Here is a 21,787-nt window from a genome sequence, read left to right on the forward strand (position 1 = left end):
TAAACCCTACACAAATAGGGTGGGTCGTGTCAATATTCAATATCATCACCTATATAGGAGCCTTATCATCACCCTTTGCACACGTAGTGACGTCATTTTCGTCCAACAGCGTGATCCTACCTCTTTGAACTTTATGAAAGAATATAAAATACCAGGACCGGAGGTTATTGATGGAATCAGCAATACGAGGTTGTTGTAAGCAGTCTGACTGATGCATTGCCTTGTTTTGTTCGTTTGATTTTGGCAACTTCTTATTTTTTAATTTTATAAAAAATATATCAATAGAAGTGTTCTTTTTCTTTTTTCGTTGATGTTTGTTTTATGTTATAATCTTTATTAAAATATTTCCTTTTCTCAAAATGATCTGTTTATTATAATTATAATTTAATTTCAACACTTTAATCACTCGTCGCGTGCACTGCTAATGGATGGTGTCTTCTACACTAGGGAACGCTGAAAGCTCGGAACTGCCTAAATTTCCGGGTTACTGTTTCAGTTGTATTTTAAAGCCATTTGGCATCATTGTGTTTTGAGATTCTTGCAAGCAATGTATTTGATTACTTATTACTTATGTTTACAATGCTAACAATACTTGTGTTTACAATACTTAAGGTGTTAACACTAACGTAAGATGGTGCACAGCTTGCAGCACGAACAAACAGTAATAAACAAATGGAAAGAGGCCAAATCAAGACTACCAAAAAAGCGAGTTATTCAAAATCTAGCAACCATGTCACCTTTTTTAATAATAAATAACAAAATAACTAAAACAAATTTTCACTCCAAACTCTCCAGAATTACATAATAACATTAATATCTAATGAAATACGGCAGATTTGAGCTCAGAAGTTATCTAATTCGTGCACCAGTCAAATCGGCATCCACCAATCAGCATGAAGTTGGAATAGACCAATGCAGTAGTAGAAATCCCTATTCGCGCACATGGGGCAAATCTTTCAAAGCTAGAAGCTAATATATCAATAAAACATCTGCTGTTGATGAATGTTTTGGTTTCCATAGTAACTTTGCTTGTAGTAAAACAATAGCTGTAATTTTATAAATGGAAATCTTTAAATTAATAACCAGTCTTGCAAAAACTTACTATCATGTTTTATAGTGGATCAATTAGTTTCGAAAAACATCGTTTTTGAAGTAAATGAACTCGACTAATATTTAAATGAGTGTTCTATCTATTATTTTAAAGAATGCGTTTTAAAACATATCTCGGAAAAGAACCTCGGCATATCCTTTTTGACTTTATTTGTGTTTTGATTGTGTATATCTCTTTGACAGTCCTATTAGCAATGTTTCGTATTTTATATTTTAGTTTATTCATAATATCTTTATTTGAATGATGTTATTCAATGACATGAAAGTATTGCCTGAGAAGATTTTCATATCGTGATCTGCGGAAGAATAATCGTCAAATCGTGGCAACTTTCGGGCTACAGCCCACGAGAAAAAGAAAAAAAAACATCGCATAAAGTTACCTACTCGTACTCGTAGTCACCCCTGGTGAAACTCTACATGTTGTTTTTAAAAAATTGCAAGTTTATAATCCATTTGGTGCCTTGGTGATAGATTATGATACAGATAATCCCCATATTCGTTTCGGTTGAATTAGTCTTTGGTGATATTTCCGTATCGTGATCTGTCTCGCCAACTACAATCTCCAAGTTGCCAAATAGATTTTAAACTCGCAATTGTTTTTTAAAAAATGCATGTAGATGTTTAAATGGTGAGGCTTTGAGTTACACCATTTGAGTCGGTCTCTTTTTGCAATGTTTTTTTGTTTTTGTTTTGTTTTGGTTTCTCTCAGGCCACTGCCCCGAATTTGTCAAAACTTTTTGATTATCCTGCCACGATACAGAATTATAGATGGGATTATAGAGATAAATTATAGATGGGAAATATTATATATAACCGTACTACCTGAGCCAAAATATTTGCCAAGTTTTAATGGGTTTCGAGAAGAAAGTGCCAGAAAAAGAAGAAGAAAAATTTAAAAGGCGACCAACTCAAAAACAATAATTTATTGCCACCCCCCAGCCATGGAAATATTTTCATATCAGTATCTAGTTATACAAGCCATAATCGCAAATGTACCAAATTATTTTAAACTTGCAAATATTAAAAGGACAAAAGCATGTTGAGGTTTGGTAAAATCATTCATTCTAATATGGAATTGCTGCATTGATGATCAATATATCGCGTGCTGTAATGATACGAGCATCAATGAAAATTACTTACCAAATCAACCTTTTATTAAATATTATTTACTCTTTTTTGTTGTTATTGTTAAACTTAAATTAAAAGTCAATTGATGCAATTTTCACATAGACCTTAGATAAGAAAGACCCTATTTTTATAAAACCACAAAAAATAACACCTTCTTTTCAAATTGGATTCTAGTCACTTATCAGTTATAAAAACCAATATTCATGTTAGCTACAACTCAGAAAATAAATCGTCGACACACGGTGCTGATTATGGATAATTACTTCAATTTCTTATTTAGTTCAACAAATTTTAAAGTTTCTGTTTGTATTAATCTTTAATTTATTAAGTTTGTGTGCATGCCTTGACTCGTAATACATTCAGACATTGTAAGTTGCATTGCGTGGAATACGACAGATGAAGTATTATCGTGTGCTGATGATCATGAGGTGTTGATTTGGAATCTTATCACCAATGAAACAACTAAGCTGCTCACCCTTTCAAATGATCTCTTTCCAACTGATATGCATATATTAAAAACATCAAGTCCTTCTGGATTGAAGAAACAAATTGGTGGAGATGTTTTTGTCATAACTACTACTGATGGTGAGAATGAAGTTATATTTGATTTAGTATTAAAATTTCTTTTAAGCAAATCCTGTTTCACCGTAAAAGTTGGCAAAACTAAAAATTACTTGTTTAGTGAAAAGTATTAAGTTTAAACAAATTAAACTATATATTTAACTGTTTTGAAATTATATCTATATTTATATATTTTTGTTTGTACCAAGTATGGCAAGTTTCTTCCACAATGGAAGAAAACAACTCAGAAGAAATAGGTTTCTTCCAACCGAAGTGGAAAGGAAGAAAAAAAGGAAATTTTTTCAAGAAAAGAAAAAAAAATTATCAAGAGTATTATTTAAATAGTTTGTAATTGAAATCTAGTTTAAATAATAGTAATTATTTCCAAGCAATTTTGTACCTCATTTTTAAATAAAGGCAATAATTGCAAAGAAAAATGAGTTTAATAAATTTCTAAAGATAATAAAATAACTGTTATTAAATATTTTAGACAAATGAGTCTAATAAAATCTTATTTCATAATTATATAAAGAACTATTAAAATATCATTGCCAATTTTATTTAATGCTCCTAAATTAATAAATTGCATATTTACACTACTACAAATCGCATATTGAATTCACAATTGCCAATAGCATATTATTTTCTTATAACCAAATACTTATAGGTATTTATTCTTAAACTGATTCTCAAATAATTTGATATAAGGATTTTAAAATTCAGTATATTACTAAGCTATTCTTATAAATATTTATTGCTAAACAATTGTATTGGTCATTAGTTGTTTCTTTTTTTTCTTCTGGTTTTTTCCAATTACTGCCAGTGTCGTGGATGAAATGCCCGGAAGAAACTAAAGTTGTTTAGTATTATTTTAATAGTTAATGAATTTAAATAACATTTGATATACTACCAAAAAATTAATAGTTATTCTTTCCTATATTTTTGAATGTATAGCAATTTGATGTAATTATTTTGCAGAATTTTAAAAGCTGCATGTTACTTTAGATTTGGGTTTGAATATCTTCATACATAGGAGTATTGACGACTTTAAAATTGTAAAAATAATGTTCACAAAATAACTAACAATTTTTGACAAATTCTGTATTAGCGATTTAATAAAAAATTTCAAAAATTACTTCCTTAAACTCTAACGACTGATTTTCTCCACTCAAATCTTTTAATTTAATGTTTTATGAAAATATCTAATAAATTTACAATTTTATTGCATTTTTAGAAAAAGTTTACTCATTTGTTGTCTATTTTTGTAACAGGAAAGTTCCACTTAATCAACAGAACTGGACGCATTGAAAAAAGTGTTGAAGCGCATAGAGGTGCTGTGCTTGCTGGTCGTTGGAGTTATGATGGAACAGCTTTCGCTACTGGTACAATTTTTTGTTTAAATGAAAACCATTTTATCGTTCATTTAAAATTTTTATACTTTTAAATAAAGGGTCGTACAAGTCTAAGTGTGAACAATTCTATAAAAGTGCCCATTATTGTTCAAAAAAAATTTTTTTAGTTAACATTAACTTTAAAAATAATCAAAATTTTTAATAAGTTTTTTGTATTTAGCTACTTGGAAAAAAAAATTTCATAAATTTTATTATGAAATATTTTATCCCGTTTTGAATAGTATATAAAAAAAATTGTCATTCTGTAACAAAAGATAAAAGTTGATAATTCTTTAATATATGTGATATATGTTTAAATTTAAAATTTCATGCAGCTTATACCCCATGTGTGTGTAATTACAATTATCTACAGTTTAATTTAATGAAATCAAAAATTACTTGTAAACTAAAATTTTCTTCTTTAAATTAACACTTTTGTTGCAAGAAAAGTGATTAAAAACTACTGCATACATTAAGTGGCACCCTAGTAGCCATCATATGTTTCCTCTATCTATTCACATGACAATAGCATAATGTTGCGCCAGGTTTATCTTTATATTACTGTTCTAGTCAAAGAAGTTATCAAGAATTAGCCACTATCTTTTATCTGCATTTCTTATGCTCTCACCCATTCATTGTTCCTTTTCTCCTTCTTAACTGCAAAAGGACACTTGATTTGAATTCACATTTTATAAAATAATTCAATTTATGGTAAATGTGTATTGTGGTTTGAAGATCTCTATGTTAAAAAATAAATTCTAAGAATTGTTAAGATTTCCCTTTGGCTAAGAATTTTGAAATTTGGCTAATTTACTGGCTAAGAATTTGGAGTCCTTAGTACGGGACCTTTGTATGTGTGTGTGAGTATATATATATAAACATACACATACATACATTATAAATATACACGTACATACAGACATTTGTTTTATATCTTTGTTTGTAGCTGGTGAAGATGGTAGTGTAAAAATTTGGTCTAGAAGTGGAATGCTGAGATCAACTTTGGTTTCTACAAGTAAGTTAAAAAAAATTATATATTTTATTGAATAATTCACTAATTTTAGCATTTCATTGATATCACTACACTATTTTACTATTCTACTATATACCTGTTATTAAAAGACGAAAAATATTAGTGGCAAAGTATTTAAAATGTGTATCCATACTTAGGAACAAAATAGTATAAAATCCATTGGTATTATTGATGCAAAGTATCAATAATATTAAAACTAAGAAGTGCTACCTATAGTATTGACACTGAATTTTTATTCATGGATTGATTTGTGCTTTATTAATTATATTAGTACCCATGGTTGACAAAATAGTTCAAACAGGGCTGTACTCTGTCCTACAGGGCTATTCATGAAGAAGCTGTACTCTGCTTATTATCGTAAGTATAGGCCAAAATTCATGTACTTGATTGCAAGGAAAAATTTCAAAGAAGTAATATTAGGCAAACTTAAGAAACAGTGTGATTGTTGCCTATATTTAAAGGCGGCATTCATATTTTCTTCCTTCTGATATATAATGTATTTGTTGTTACTATCAATATCTATCCTATATATAAAAATCTAATGATGGTGTCGCAGTTTTCCATTGTTGTCGGTGCATTTTTATTGGCCGGAAAATCACACAGTAGGATCCAGTTTTCCCACATTAATTTTCATATTGGTTTGGGTTGTCATCGACATAAAATTTATATAAGTCATAAAGGTATTGTTTTCCTTTAAATATTTTTGCATCCCTCATTTATTTTACCTGTACTTCTTATTTATTTATTGATGTAATATTGATGTTATAACATTTTTAATTTTGCTTATTTTCCAAATTAAGTTTGTATATGTTTATCTTCAATAATTTCAACTGTTTCATGACAAGAAGCAACTATTGCAAAGAAATCATTGGGGTTGGTGAGTGTGAGCAAGCAGAGAGCTTAGCCCCTTAGTTTTTATTTTATTTTATAACCGTCGTTGAACAGCATACCCAATTTTTGGGTTTACTACTGCTAATGTTCAACTCCGTATTCTTGTAATTTTGAACCCAATTCAGAAGACAGGGGAACTCTTATTATGCTAAGTCATTATATGGAATGCCTGCATTTTTATTCAAAGTGTCAAATACCAGAATTATTGTACACTTTGCCTAGCCGTTGTATAGAACGCCTGTAGGTTTTTAATAGCATACTTTTTGATGTCTTGGTAATGAATGAAATATTAATTGTTTCATATTTTGCCACTTAGTTGTTTATCATTCCCTGGGCAATAAGTTAAAAAATATGTATTTCATATTTGACTTGTCAGTTTTAAGGATAGATTACAATGACTAGACATTCTATAGAAATTCAGATTTCATCTATCAATAACAACATATGGATTGAAATGTGTACTTTTATTTGTGTATTGATTAGTTTTATAGTGAAATTCTTCCATCAACATAGAAAATCTTTCCACTAAAGTTTTTTTTTTTTTTTTTTTTTTTTTTTTTTTTTTTTTGAAAATTGATCTAATTTGTGTTAAAGCATTTTTCCCCCCTTCTAAGCTTTTTCTTTTTTTCAGGCTTTCCTATATATTCTCTTGCGTGGGGACCAAATTCAGACCAAATATTACACACTTCAAGCCGCCAGCTCGTCATAAAACCTTTACAGCCAAACTCTAAACCTCTGCAGGTAGCTTCAGTTTTGAATCATAATTTTCTTTGGATAGAAATTACTGTGTAGAAAATTTTTGTTGAAAATGTTGAATATTTATTTCCAATTGTTTATTATTCTAGTCCAGAGTAATTTAGTTATATAGTTATATTAAAAATCAGAACTGGAGAATTTAATCTGATATGCAATAAAAAATCTTTTATTTTGAAAATATGGAGCTCCATCAAATTAAAAATTATTGTTCATTTTTAATGGACATGTGAATTGCTAAAATAAAAAATTTTGAAAATGGCTGCAGGAACAAATCCGTTCCTCCATTGGAAATCAAAAAAGCCTGTGATATATATATATATGTTAGAATTGTTTTCGCCAAGGAAAGTTAAGGAATCCTTGTATTGGCTATTAATTAATTAAATTTTTTACCAAGGTTCCCTTTCTTTCTGGCAACACATTTGATTGTGTTGGCAGAAAAGAAAGTGGGGAAAATAACGAACTTCAATAAAATTAAAAAAATTAGCAACAATGTAACGGTTTTCAAATTCTATGCTAATGTGTTAATGTATGGAATCTCTAAAAATAGATTTTATTCTGAACTAAATCAAGGTTATTGAATAAAAAGATAAACAATTATATTTAGAATTTTTATTTATTGATCTTTGCATGGCAATTTCTTATAAAAAAAATTTTAAGATGGTGTAAATCTAAGATTACATCTTGTTGTCTAATTAATTAACTATGTTTCAAATAATTGAATTTGATGTTTTTTCTCAAGATGCTAATACATTAATGATGAAAACCAAACCATAACAATTTTGTAGTCTGAAGTCTAATTTTTTTACACTTTAAGATAAAAAATATAATAACATTTGGCAATAATTAATAATTATGTCTAATAAAAGATGCTAAATGTTTATCTTTGATGACAGTTAAAAAAAAAATTTTTTTTAGTGGCGTGCTCACGATGGTTTAATTTTGAAAGTGGCCTGGAATCCTAGTAACAATCTTATTATTTCTGGTGGAGAAGATTGCAAATATAAGGTTGGTTTATTTAATAATTGAATAAAGAAATTCATTAAAAAAATAAACTTCACATTAATGTACCATGGACATCATTGGCATGAGGGACAGGGGATTTATGTTTCCCTCAATAATTAAAAATCTCTCCTATTATTTCAGACAATTAAAATAAAAATTTCAGAAATTATCAATTTAAATTTTGTGAAATTGGAAAAAAGCTAAAAAATTATTTATTTTATAGTTATTTATCAGATAGGAAAATTTTTCTACTTCAAAAGTGAAATTTCGAAAAGTATTGTATTTAATGTCATCCCCATCGTGAGGGACTTCCCATGTACTGATTACATGCAAAACTTTTCATTTTATTCATGTTATGAGTTTTATTGTGCAATTAAATTTTAATTATAAGAAATTTTATGTAGTTTAAATTAATTTGTTAGTTACAATCTTGTTTAAAAATCATTGATTATATTCCCCATTGCTTAAAGCTCCTGGTTAAAATTGTACCAAAATTACGTAGCTATAGGCAATTTCCAGGTTGAATAACGCAAAAAGACAGGGATTTTTTTTTTAAGCAAGGGTTATTTATGGTTTTTGTGAAGAAAAAAACTAGTGGTTTTTCCATTCTTTTGTGAAAGGACCTGTTTTATTTAATTCTATTCATGAACCCTCTCCAAAATTTCAGAATTAATAATTGCTGTAAAATGGAGTTCTTTCCTCCAGGGCCATGTTTTTTTTTTTTTTTTTAAATTTTTTTATACAAAAATAAACATTCTTTGAGGGGAAATTTGTTTTTTAAATTATAAATTAAGGATGTTATTGACTCTGTTTTTTATAAGAAGAGTTTTGTAAAGCCTCAATTTTTAAATTGAAAAGTATTGTGAGAAATCCATTTTTGTGACAAAATATATTTTTCAATAAAATATTTTGCAAAGACTCTTTTTTATCATAAAACGTCATATTTTTTACTTTTATTTATCTGCTTGAACAAAATGAGTTATAAGTTGGAAAGAATTGAAAGGTTAAAAGCAAATAGTTCATATCTACAAACAAAGTGTTCCATATTATGATATAAATATGCTTATGCGGGTTCCATAATAATAGTTTCATTCATTGAAAAATGATTATTAGCTGTGCTATTCTGCCTTTTAAGTGTACTAAAAAAAGTGTGTTCGAAGATCAAAAGAGAGCATTAATCACAGTTATGAAAGATGTAAAATTGAAAGAATGCTTAGCATACATCCCGTCATACATGTTGTTTCTAAAAGCATAATAATTGTTTAGTTTCTATAAGTTTTTCTATTGCTTGCCTTTTTTTCAATTTATATATATTTTTACATAATTTATTATTAACTAAAGTTTTAATTATTTAAAGAAGAAATAATTTTAAAGATTTTAAAAATGAAACTCTTAACACTAAACATACCAACACTTTACAATACAATGCACTATACAATAACCAGTCTTTTGACTAGTATTGTATATCGCGGCTTTCAGGAGAACTCTTCCGGACATCAGTCTCACATTGTAGCGGGTACCATGGTTACGAGGAAAAGTCACTTCAAATAGGGGTGTGAGGTGAGTAGTTTTGCCTTGATATTGGCATAGGTTAGTGTGAGTAAACCAATCGACACCTTTATTCCTCCATTGCACCCCCATTAGAATTGTGCTCTCGCTTGTTTCCATAGCAGCAGACTGCCCCAGACTTTTAGTCTGGAAGAGTTCTCCTCAAAGCCACGCAATATGTGTTAAGATTTTACACTGAAACACATTTCAAATGGGTTTAACTTAAGAGCGAGCAAAGCAAGCTGGTTTTGAAAAACAAACCATATGAGATTGCATAGCAGTCTTTGCGGGTTGGCTTTGCATCAGCAAACAGGGTGTGGAGCCTCTAGTTACAAGAAATGTCTTTTAAGGGAATGAAAATAAATATATAAAAATATGAATTTGTCATCAAAATCTGCTAAAAATCTGTTGTTAATAATTGAATCTATTGATGTCCTTTTTGAAGTATTCTATAACTGTTTTTGTAAATCTGGCCTAATTTTGAATTTCCTTACATCGAAATTTGTTATTAGAGTTACTGTAAAAACGGAAATTGATATAAATAACGATTGATTGATCTCTTCTAAAGGTATGGGATTCTTATGGCAGAATTTTGTACAGTAGTCATGCTAATGATTATCCTGTTACTTCTGTTTCCTGGTCTCCTAATGGGGAGATGTTTTGTGTTGGATCATTTAACTCTCTACGCCTCTGTGATAGAACTGGCGTAAGTATGTTTAAACTAGCTCATTTCTTCCTGACATGCATCACTATAGTGTGGTAGAACCACTGTAAGAGAGAGTAGAAAAGTATAGAAAGTGGGAGAATTACTTAACCTTGAGATGCTTATTCTATTTACAAAAGTATAGTCACTTATTACAGAAAGAATAATATAAGATTGCATTAGTGGTCACAAAAACTAAATTTTTTTATTGTTAACTAAACTACTTTATTGCAAATATCGTGAACTATTTCTTTAAATGTAATGATTAGTAGCTACTTTTGAAATGTAGTCACTATTTAACGACTTTAGGAAACGAATTTTGCTAGAGGATTCAGTTTAAATTCATGTTCAAAGTTAAGTAAAGTTGTATATTGAAAGAAAAAAACTGTAAAAAATTTAATTGGAACAATAAATAAGCCAATTTATTTTCGTATAGTTTTTTTTTTTTTTTTTTTTTTTTTTTTTTTTTTTTTTGTCATCCTTTAACTTGAAACCTTAACCTTTCTTGACAGTGGATATTTTTTCAAATTATTTTTTTCAGAAAATGCTGCAAAATTATCAAATATTATAGATTTTATGTGTTTAAAACTTAAAAATTAAGTATAGTACTTTGAGGACATTGTTATAGCTGTCTATAGACTCGAGTAAAGTCTTCATTATTCAGATTAAAAAATTAGTTGTAGTTGTTGTAGTAAATATACTGCTGAAAAAATGTATGACTGTAGTAGTTTTGTAACTTTTAATGTGTTAGTTACACATACTGGATTTAGTCATGAATAATTTATACCTTAAAAGTTATGCTCTTTGTTACTGGGTTTTGTTTTTCAACCACAATGCCACAAACCATACATTTCTATCTCTTTTATTTGTTTTTAAACTGATCATTTAAATCCTAGATCATTTTTAGGATATCTAATATGAATAGCATATTTATTTATGAAATAAAACAATAAGAAAAAAGCACAAATAAAAGTACAAAAATGGACATAACATAGTTTCAGTTCTGTAAACAGGAACCTTCCTCAATGTCTGAACACAAAATGACACACAGTTAAGCACATATTCATCTTGTTACTTTCTTAAGTGTTCAACACCAAGTTAACCTATCCCTATTTGGATTTTGAGCTATATCAATACATATATACAGGGCCCGGGCTAAGCATTCGCTGCCATGCCAAATGCAATAAACTTGTAAATTTGACGAATAAAATTGTGTTTTGGTGAAAGTATTGATGAATAATTTTTTCCATTTGAAAGAAAAATATATATTTAACTTGATCCTCAAAATGAATTTCTCTAAACAAGTCAGTATTTTGTATTCGATTACAGTAATTTTCGATAGATGCGTCACATAACCAATTTGAATTGGGTCCAAATAATATAAGCCTGAAATAAACTGCCGTAAAATAGTTTTCTATGGGAAAAAAATTAATCCTAAAAACTTTTTAAGATTTCTATTTGGCGAAGACTTTAAAAAATTGGAGAATATTCTTTTGATATTTGGCTAATTTACTGGCTAATAATTTGAAATCCTATTCACATTCCCTGTATATGTATATATATATAGAATTCAACACATAATTTAGTTAGAAGTGTAATAAGTATTTGATGGAATTTACGTAAAATTTCTCTTCAGGGTGCACTCCTTTACAAAAAAAGGTATTTCAAAATAAAGAATAATAATCCTAAGATAAAAATTATTCTTTATAATGCATGTAGGCCTCAAGAAACGAAATAATAATGTAATTGTTTATGAATTTTAAAATTAAATACGAAATAAAGGAAACCAACTTGACACTAAAAAGTGAAAGAAAAAATACATTAAAAATAAATTTACTTACCTTACAGTTAACAAAATTTGCTAAGAAGTAAATATAAAAATAATGAGCCTTTAGCTGTCTATGTATGATGTAATTGGTAAAAATATAATAATTTAAAACTCAATATTGCTATCTATGAAGAAAAAAACACTTTAATAATAATAATAGAATTTCGAAACATGTTAGAAACAACACCCAGAATAAGTAAAGAAGTTTATGAAAAAAGTAATTGAATTTGCTTGATTATTATTTAAAATCATGAAGAAATTAAAAAAAATTTAAAAATCGCATTGATATTAGTAATATTTTCTGGACTTTACATGCAAACAGAAATAAATTATTTTACTAACTTTCTTTCTTTTGTAGGATGACTGCTTATAAAGCAGAACCTACTTATATGGCTGTTTATGGACCCTTGGATAGAAGGCTGTTTATCATTCATAGCGATAAAGTCTACTGCATTCATTGGGGGTGTCTATTTATAGGACATACTTACTAAAAATATAACTGCTTTTTAAAATTGTCAATTAAAACTTAAAAATTATTTAATAAATGCTACAAATTAATAGTTTCACTAATGAAATAATTTATCCAGCATAAAAAATCATACATCTAAACTATTCTGTCCAGTGGCTTTAAAATAACTTATCATAATTAGTTTTCACCTTAAAAAAGCAAATCAGAGCTAGTACTAGGATCAGAAATAAAAATAAGTTAGTATCCTAAATTGCTTATAATTTTGTTAAAATGTAATTGAAAGACTGAATAAATAATACATAGAGAATGAATAATTACTAATTAGATATAAGTCTCTTTATTTTGATTTTGCATGAAATTATTTTATACTTTTTGCAGTGGTCTCATAGTTTAGACAAACCTGAAACACAAAGTTTATTTTGTTTGGAATGGTCATCAGATGGAACACAAGTAGCAGGTGCTTGTGGAAATGGACATGTCATCTTTGCTCATGTTGTTGAGAGGTAGAAAAGAAATTGTGTATTCCAGATCTCTAATTGTTTATTTAATTTATTTTTCGTTTGACAAAAATTTCATGTAACTGCAATTTTTTTCTGGAATATTTTTGATAATCAGAAGCAAAATTATAGCTGATTGAGGCATAAAAAATAATATGTATTTGCTTTTTTGAATTATTTTCTTTCTAAAAAGACGAATTTATCCTGAAAGATAATATCTTTATGTTTTTAACTAACATGACAAAGGCAATAGGGTTGGTAAAAGTTATGCATATATATTTTTGAATAATCGAAAATATCATTTTTTTTTAAATTCAAATTAAATTTTTTATATTTAAGTCTTTTTTTTAATTTGTTTTGCATTTAACAATTATATATCAGATAGTATGTATTAATAATATTTAATATTATTGAACAACTATAAAATATTTAATATTTCTAACTAAAGCTGTTATTATTGTTGCATAATTAATTCTTACAAACAGATCACTGAATTAAAGATTATTAAGAAAATTGTTTTTATTTAAGTTCAAAATCCTCATAAATAATAATTTGACTTAGATCAGAAAAAAAAAATCATTGTTCTAAAATAATCCTGGTGGAATATGTTAATTTTTCAATATTTAAATATGTGGCCTAGTTGCATGTTTGCTAAGTTTTAGCAGCTCTTGTATTTAAATGGACAAAGTACTAAAATGGTACAATTTAAATATATATTTATTGGAAATAAAACTTTCTTCTATACACAATCAAAGCAAAGTTATTATTACATTATTATTTGAATTTTGTCTATTATTTAGATAAAACCTTCATTACTAATGAAATTAGACTTAAAACATAGTCTTAAAAATCTGTATTTATTTATCAACATTTAAAAATATTTTTGACTCTGACTGGGTAAAAATCAAGTATTTCAGAAAGAAAATTAGATTTTTTTAAATTGACTAAATTCAAACTTTGGTTTATTTGCTTTCTAAATTTTTGTTCTCATCTTTAGAAATAAAGTTATGGCTGTTTTTCTTTTATGCTGAACTGGATGCTTTAAATGTTCTTATGCTTTAAACTGAAACTGGAAGCAAACTCCCAAAAATGTTTATTTATAGTGCTTATACTTTAACGCTTTTTAATATGTTTTGATTTTAACCTTTTTTTAATGAACTGTATTTATAATTTTAGTTAAATTATAAATAAAAATAATTCATTTAAATTAATTATAAATTTTTTAAATTTATAACTTAGGATTTTTTGTTTATAATCTTACTGAAAATAAAATTAAAATTTTCTTTAAAGCTGTTTCCAAAACAATTGTGTCATACCCAGCCGGATACTTAAATCCTACATACGTATTTAAAAAAGATTAAATGATTTAAATTCATAATTTCTAAGGAGAAAAAAAAAGCATGTAAATGTTTCATTTTTTAGGAGGCTGGAGTGGAAACACTTTGAAGCAACTGTGAGAGGAAGGAAAACAATTACTGTACAGAATGTGAGCTTTGATTTAATGGAAAATTTAGACTTCAGGGATAACATCATTAAAGTGTCTTTTGAATACAACCACCTCATTGTTCTCACTTCAACACAGTGTTACATTTACAGGTATTCATTAAGCAACTCTAATACTCAGGCGGACAGTTTACGGCGAATAAATTTAGATTTATATAAAAATGTTTAAAAGAGCCTGATGTCGTGAAATACTTGAAAATTTAAAAGATAAAATGGGCTGGACATCTGGTTAGAATACAAGAAAATCGAAACTGCCGAAAACTATTTCTGGCTAGGCTTATAGGAACTAGACCAAGAGTCAGATCTCGTCCTAGATGGATCAACTTTCTCGAAAAAGACATGGACAATTATTTACAATTTCATTTAAAACAATTGAAAACTATTTAAATTGTTAATTATCATGTACATTTTGTTTAATTTTAAATAACAAAATACGAAATTTTAAGCCCAATTCGCTGAATAGTTTCTGAGAAGAAATATTGAATTCTATTTCTCAAGCACTAGTTGACTAATTCTGTTAAAATTTTCAATTTCGTCAGTTTAAGTTTCGACGGTCAGTTTCATTAGGTCTTTCCTATTTACATTTCTAGTTTTATTTCCGTAAAAATAATCGTTTTATTGCTTGCTTTAGAAAACGTAATTAAGTATTATTTACTGCTTAATGAAGTTAGATTCAAATTGAAAGTTAATTAAAAAATGCTCTCTTTTTCTTAGCAATTATTCTGAAACTTCTTTTTTTTCTACTTTTTATTTATAGATTGACAATTTTTATCAAGTTAAAAATGAATGAATATTAAATTTAAAACTGTATGTTTTATAAAAAATATGCTGTAACTATCGAAAATTTAATGTCTATAATGAATTTAGAAATATATATTTCTTTTTTATATTTTCACTCTCTAGCACAAAAAATTGGAATACTCCCATAATTTTTGACTTGAAGGAAGGAAATGTTTCTTTAGTAGTTCAAGCTGAAAAGTAAGTTACTTTGTAAGTTTTTATTCCTAACTGGGCATGTGCATGATATGTTTTTGAAAGGTTTCAGCAAAATAGTTTGATATTTTTATATTTTCAATCTCACATTTTCAATATGAAAGGCTAACCTTGAAGCCTAGAGACCTCAAAGTCTGAGCCTTTGCCCCATAATGATTATGCTTAGCGTTTAAATAAGTAAGAAAAGGTAAGCATGCAGTTCCTCATTTAGTTGTTAAATTCGGATAGAAAACTGAAAAAGGTAAATTTTTCGCTGTGACTCTTTTTGGTAATTGAGCTGTGTTCTTCTTCCTTAACATGCAAAGAGCTTTTTCCATTCTGGTAAAAATGCATTTGCAGCTTTGTCCATTTTCGTAAATACACAGTTTGAGCTTTGTATATTTTCGCAAAAATACATTTTGAGGTGTGTCCCTTTTTGTAAATGCATTTTGAGCTGTGGCCTTTTTCATAAACACACATTCCAGCTATGCCCAGATTTAAAAACTATCCAAAGGGTTCCTTATTTTGTTTATGAGGAGCCATTTAAATATTATGCTTGTATGTTTTGGGCAATTTTAGACTCCTTCTGGTAGATAAAATAATTTTGTCAGCAAATCACAACAGTCCTTTGTTTATGCTATATCCAATACTCTAGTTATCTAATTTTCCAATTTTAAAATTAAATTCAAGTAAAAGATGTAACTTTGCGCAAAAAAAATCATGCTTCAATTCTTTTTAAAAAATTTTAGTGGAATATTCTTTAGAAATCATTTGTGTTCTCTTTCAGTGGATAAAACTGTCGACTTTTGAAGAAATGTTTTTCCTACTTTTATTTCAAATTTGATGTTTATTTTTTCAAGAAATGTTTTTTTCGAGAAATTTTTTTTTCCAATAATTTTTTTTTTTTTTTTTGCACTTAAATTAATTTTTCAAATGTATTGTGATTTTAATGTCTTATATAAGCTTTTCTCATAAATGCTTAACGAAAAAATTTATACATTCTTTAAGAATTTTAACATGTCTTTCATTATATTGTTTTTCCCAAACATAGAAATTTCACAAATATTACAATAAGAAATGAAGTTGAGCAATAGTTATATAGATTACAATTAGAAATGAAATTGAGTTTTGCTTCTATGCATATCTTGTTAAAAAAAATTTAATTCTAAAATTAAAATAAAAAACTTCATAATTTTTCAGGCATTTTCTGTTTGTGGATGGTCAGAGTATGTACATTTATAACTACGATGGTCGCCTAGTGAGCTCTCCCAAGTGGCCGCTCATGCGTACAGACTATCTTAACCAATCCACTGTTAGCTTGAGTAATGATACAGTTGCTGTGAGGAACAAAGGGGATGAGAAAAGTGAGTCTTTGCTTCCATCATTTAGGATAATTTTCTTATGCAAGTATGAGTAGAATATTTGTATTAATGTTTTGTATTTTTTTTCTTTTTAAGTTATTCATATCTTTGATGCTGTGACTGGGAAATATGTACCAGAGGGAAAACCCTTTACTCATAAAGTAAATGAGACTTCTTCTTTTTTTAAAATCAAGTCTTCTTTATAATCATTTGCTTATGTGATAATATTGTGTTCACTCTTATAGAGTTTTTAAGCAAAATAATGTTAGTTCTGTCTGTAATCTTTTGTATGACTACCCAATTCAGCAACCTTTCCATTATAATGACTAATGTATAAAATCTTGTTTGCTATTCCAGAAATGCAATGCTATTTTACTGTACAGTGCACACAAAAATAAATGGACCACACCGAATAACGTATGATCTAACAATTGAATTTTTAGTTTATGACTTTTTTAAAATTAAATTTCTCAGGAAATATTCGACCCATTTCACTTAAATTTTCTATTTTGCCATTTAAAATTACATTCTTTAAAATGGTGTAAACAATTGTATACCTTACAAATCCAAGTTATTTCTACTATTAAAGTAAATGATAAAAAATAATTAATATTTACTAAAAGTTATTTTTTGCACGGAATTATCTTTGGATAAACAAATTTAATAATTCAGTGTAAAATTTTTTTAATTCGCTTAAAAATCTCTCGAGATATAGCGAAATACACAAAAGGTACAATTAACTTTAAATGGTCCAAATTAAGAAGTGCTCTCCTGTTCTAACTATTGGGACCCTATTTCCCAGACTGCGGTCACCCTCTATATGTTAGGGGGTCAGAAATCCGAATCCGTCCAAAAAAAGGCATATTTCAGAGAATGTAAGTTTTTTTTGTCTAATTTAGTAACTTAAAATATTGTCTGCTTTTATTATTTATCATATTTGAGATCATCCTCTCAAATCATTAAGATTGAGTCGTAGAACGTGAAGATCCGATCTTTAGATCTAAAGTTACATAGAAGAACCATTAACTTTTTTTGTGCACTGTACGTTAGAACAACCACCATTCTGATATAGGGAACAAAATTCAATCTTATGATTTTAAAAAGGTTTTGAAGAAATTACTCTTCATACTGTTATCCTCTTAGATGTTAATACAAAATGAATATAAAACACCTTTGAATGAAGGAAGGGTGGCATGTCCTAGATGGTCATAATATATGGTCATTCATAATCACTCTAACTTTATTTTTTTTTTTTTTAAAAAAAACAATAATTGTATCAATCTTGATTTTCTTGTTATGAAATTGTATTTTGTTAAATCTCAGTCCCTTTGTGTGCTTCATTTTTGAGTTAAAACATGTAGTTTTTGCAGTTATTTTGAGGCACATGTTATTTATTGAAAATGGCAATGGTTAATGCACTTTTAACCTACTAGGTATTATTTTAAAGAATACTTTTATGCATATCTTAATATAAAAAATAGTTATCTTATTGTAAGTTCTTCTGTTAGTTATATAATTTTTATTAAAGTGAAGCATTGCTTGTTAAAATTTGCTGAAGTATTTTTTTCTTAGCTATGAGTTAATATTTACAGCATTTTTGTCCATTCATGCAGCAATCTCACATTATAATATCACCTGGACTATGAGTGTAGTAAAATTAAGCATCTACTGTATAACAAAATAAAATCAATCTAATTGGAATAAATCTTAACTTGCCATAACAAAATTTAAACATTAACTTTTTGAAGAGTTGCAGTTGGGGATAGACAGAAATACATCAAAGCACAGAGTGTACTGCAGTATTCTCAAAATTGAAAAATAATTGCTTTTTTGGTGTTAATCAATATTTGATACTATGCATTGCTGTGAATCATAAAGTGATTTGAATGATTTGTATTTGATAGATTCAGATCAGTTTCAAAACTATTTTAGTTCTTAATTTTTTGGTTCAGTTGTTTTAATCATTCATGAATATTTACTGATTGACTTACAAAACAAAATAATGATCTTCAGGATCAGTGACCCAACTCACTGATTTAGATTTGAATTAATTGACTTACCTGATCTAAAACATTTCTTCCTGATTAGACATCCTGATAAACATTTTTCCATTCAATTGATTTTAAACAAACCGAGATGATTATACCAATCAAGAAATAGCTTTGATGATTCAAATCATGACTAATAACTACAGTAATGAATACTAATTCTTTAACAACACAATATGTGCTTAGATATTGATTATTTTCTGGAGAAAAAAAATTACATTATCAAGAGCATTACAACTGATATTCGACAAATTTATCGATTTTGCTTTAGAGAATGTTAATTTAATGCAATTTATGCAAAAATTATGCTATACAGATCTATTGTAAGTAGTATGTTAAGAAATTAGAATAAACACCAATACATTGAAAATTCAGGAAATTTATGTTAAAATGCATCATAAAAAATATGACTATTTTTTTGTTACATTTAGGTCTTTTATTTTTTTTTTCTGAGAAAAATCAAATGTTAGTGATAGTTCAGAATTTGTAGAAAAAGGTAGTTGTGAGAAATGATATTTATTATTTGTAGATGGAAGTTCTAGAGGTTGCACTAGATCAGTGTGGTCCATCCATCAACAGAAGACTGGCAATTGTTGATAAGAACAGAGATTTGTACCTGTTGAATGTTAGAGCTTTACCCAATGCCTCAAAAAAGATAATGAAGCTTGGTGAGACCCCATATCAGATATTTCAATAATTAGAAGCATAAAATAAATATAAGAAAACAAAATTGTTTTATATATTTCTATTAAGCCATGATGGCTCAGATGATAGAGCGTTTGCCTTCCAATGAGGTGATCTGGGTTCTAATCCCAGCCATGGCCGGTCGATCCAAATCCTACATCTGGCTTGCACCAATCACAGTGTTGACATAAAATATCCTCAGTGGTAGACAGATCATGGGTTAGAGGCCCCTAGCCGTCAAGCTAATCATAGGAGGTTCTCGTGGTTTTCCTTTCCATGTAATGCAAATTTGGGTTAGTGTCATCAAAAAGTCCTCCACGAAGGTGAATTTTTCCCTATACTTGAACTAGGAGTTTCCTTGTCATCTGGATTGGGTTCAAAATTACGAGGCTACGGAGTTGAACACGGGTTGTCGTAAACCCACAAAATTGGATCGACTGTTCAATGATGGTTATAAAGTAGAATATATATCTCTATTGGACTGTATTTGCTACTGTATAAGTCAACTTTTTAATCACTTACATTGACTTACACATTGGAAACACGTTTAGTCACAGTGATTTTTTTTCCTGCATAATTTGGCACTTAGCTAAGATGCATACAAAGACAAGAAAATGAACTTAATCATTTCACAATCATGTTAGTTTTTAAGTTAAATTCTTCAACCTCTCTTTTTTTTTTACCATATACTTTAGAAATTTCTAAAAAAGGAAAAGTTATTTGGAAAATCCCTTTTGATATTGACTTTTTTACTAATCTTATTGTTTGATTGAGAATGCTACAATCAATGCTTCTAAATAATGAAGTAAGTATTATTCAGAGGAATAAATATTAAATTTTGTTCTTTAAATTTATATAAGAAAATTTCTTTAAGTAAGAACTTTAAATTTTTAGCTAAACTAAAAAAAGACTTTTTTTATACTTCAGACAATTTTTAACCTATATATTTGCCGAAATTGAAGTGCCTTTACGTAAAATAAATTTAACATCTGTTATTATTTAAATTTATGGATTGAAAAATATCGTAAACTTAAGAAAAAAAAGCATTTGTATTCAAGTATGTACATTTAATATCTATGACAAATTTAAAATATTGCCACCAGCAGGGCTTGGGTTTTTTTTTTTTTATCTCAAATCAGAAAACCTGATTTTTTTTATTTATTAAAATCGACATTTTAAAAATTTTTTAGATGCTTTATGTTATTATATGATACTTTATAATTAGTTAAATTCTATGAATATAATCTTGATTGAATTAGTATAGAAAATAAATCATGAAAGTACAATTTGGAATATATTAATGTTTAAATAGTTTTATATTTTATTTTATAACCGTTGTTGAACAGCCAACCCAATTTTTTGGATTTACATCCTCTAATGTTCAACTCCGTAACCTTGTAATTTTGAGCCCAATCCGGAAGATCCTGGATCAAGTATTGGGAGAAATGTGCCTTCGTGGACTTTTGATGGAAGACTTTTTGACGGAACTAACCTGCATCTGCCTTGCATGAAAAAAAAAACTACGAAAACCTCCCATGGTTTGCCTGATGGAAAGGGGACTCTAACCCATGATCTGTCTACCACTGATGATATTTTATGTCAGCACTGTTGTCGGTGTAAGTCGGATGTGGAATTAGTTTTGACCAGCCATTGCTTGGATTTGAACCCGGTTCACACGTTACGATCATTTTATTTTTATATGGAATGAGCTTTTAGATTCTAAATCGTATTTGTAATTTTAAAAATAAAATGTGGTTTGGGAGATTGTTTTTTTTTTTTAATTTAAATTAGTTATTGGTGGGATTTTTATTTTTATCATGTTTTTTTTTCTTTTTTGGGGAAAAACCTATCTTTAACAGCTAGCTGTATAAATTTGTAAAAAATTTTAAAAAATAGCGTTACATTTTTCCTTTGTTTTTATTTGCCTTCTGAAAAATCTGAAAATATCATAAGATTTGTGAAATATCATTTCATAAGTGCAGAAAGTTATTACATACCAAATACTAATGTATTTTTGAACACATTTTAAAACTATGCTATAATATGAATAAACTAATCCATAAGTTTTCAATAGGTACAATGATGCATTCAATTCGATGGAATGATAACTCAAATATGTTGGCTTCCCTTCAGGATGGAAAGTTAATGATCTTCTACTACCCAGCAGTCGTCTTTGCCGATAAGAATTTATTAGCTACAACTCTCATGCAGAAGGATGACAAGTGAGAGGGTTATTCTATTAAGTTTATATGTTATCACTAAAACCGTTAATCTACTCAATACCGAGCTAATCTGTAGATTA

The 21,787-nt window shown here is 28.0% G+C and overlaps 1 protein-coding gene across 1 annotated transcript in view; it reads left to right on the top strand.

Annotated features, from left to right (window-relative positions):
* Positions 1–964: 964 nt before the first annotated feature.
* Positions 965–21,787, top strand: part of Oseg5 (intraflagellar transport protein Oseg5) — a 41,476-nt gene continuing 20,653 nt past the window's right edge. Inside the window, exons 1-14 of the mRNA XM_043047090.3 lie at positions 965–1,242; positions 2,596–2,823; positions 4,071–4,181; positions 5,137–5,205; positions 6,746–6,855; positions 7,786–7,875; positions 9,989–10,126; positions 12,799–12,923; positions 14,340–14,513; positions 15,324–15,398; positions 16,593–16,756; positions 16,850–16,914; positions 19,331–19,469; positions 21,560–21,707. Coding sequence (XP_042903024.2) covers positions 1,206–1,242; positions 2,596–2,823; positions 4,071–4,181; positions 5,137–5,205; positions 6,746–6,855; positions 7,786–7,875; positions 9,989–10,126; positions 12,799–12,923; positions 14,340–14,513; positions 15,324–15,398; positions 16,593–16,756; positions 16,850–16,914; positions 19,331–19,469; positions 21,560–21,707 — 1,673 coding nt within the window. The 5' untranslated portion in view covers positions 965–1,205. The remainder of the gene's footprint in view (positions 1,243–2,595; positions 2,824–4,070; positions 4,182–5,136; positions 5,206–6,745; positions 6,856–7,785; positions 7,876–9,988; positions 10,127–12,798; positions 12,924–14,339; positions 14,514–15,323; positions 15,399–16,592; positions 16,757–16,849; positions 16,915–19,330; positions 19,470–21,559; positions 21,708–21,787) is intronic.

The sequence above is a fragment of the Parasteatoda tepidariorum genome, chromosome 8 (genome assembly GCF_982258835.1).
Source record: "Parasteatoda tepidariorum strain Cologne lab strain chromosome 8, Ptep-v5.0, whole genome shotgun sequence".
NCBI classification, from domain to species: domain Eukaryota; kingdom Metazoa; phylum Arthropoda; class Arachnida; order Araneae; family Theridiidae; genus Parasteatoda; species Parasteatoda tepidariorum.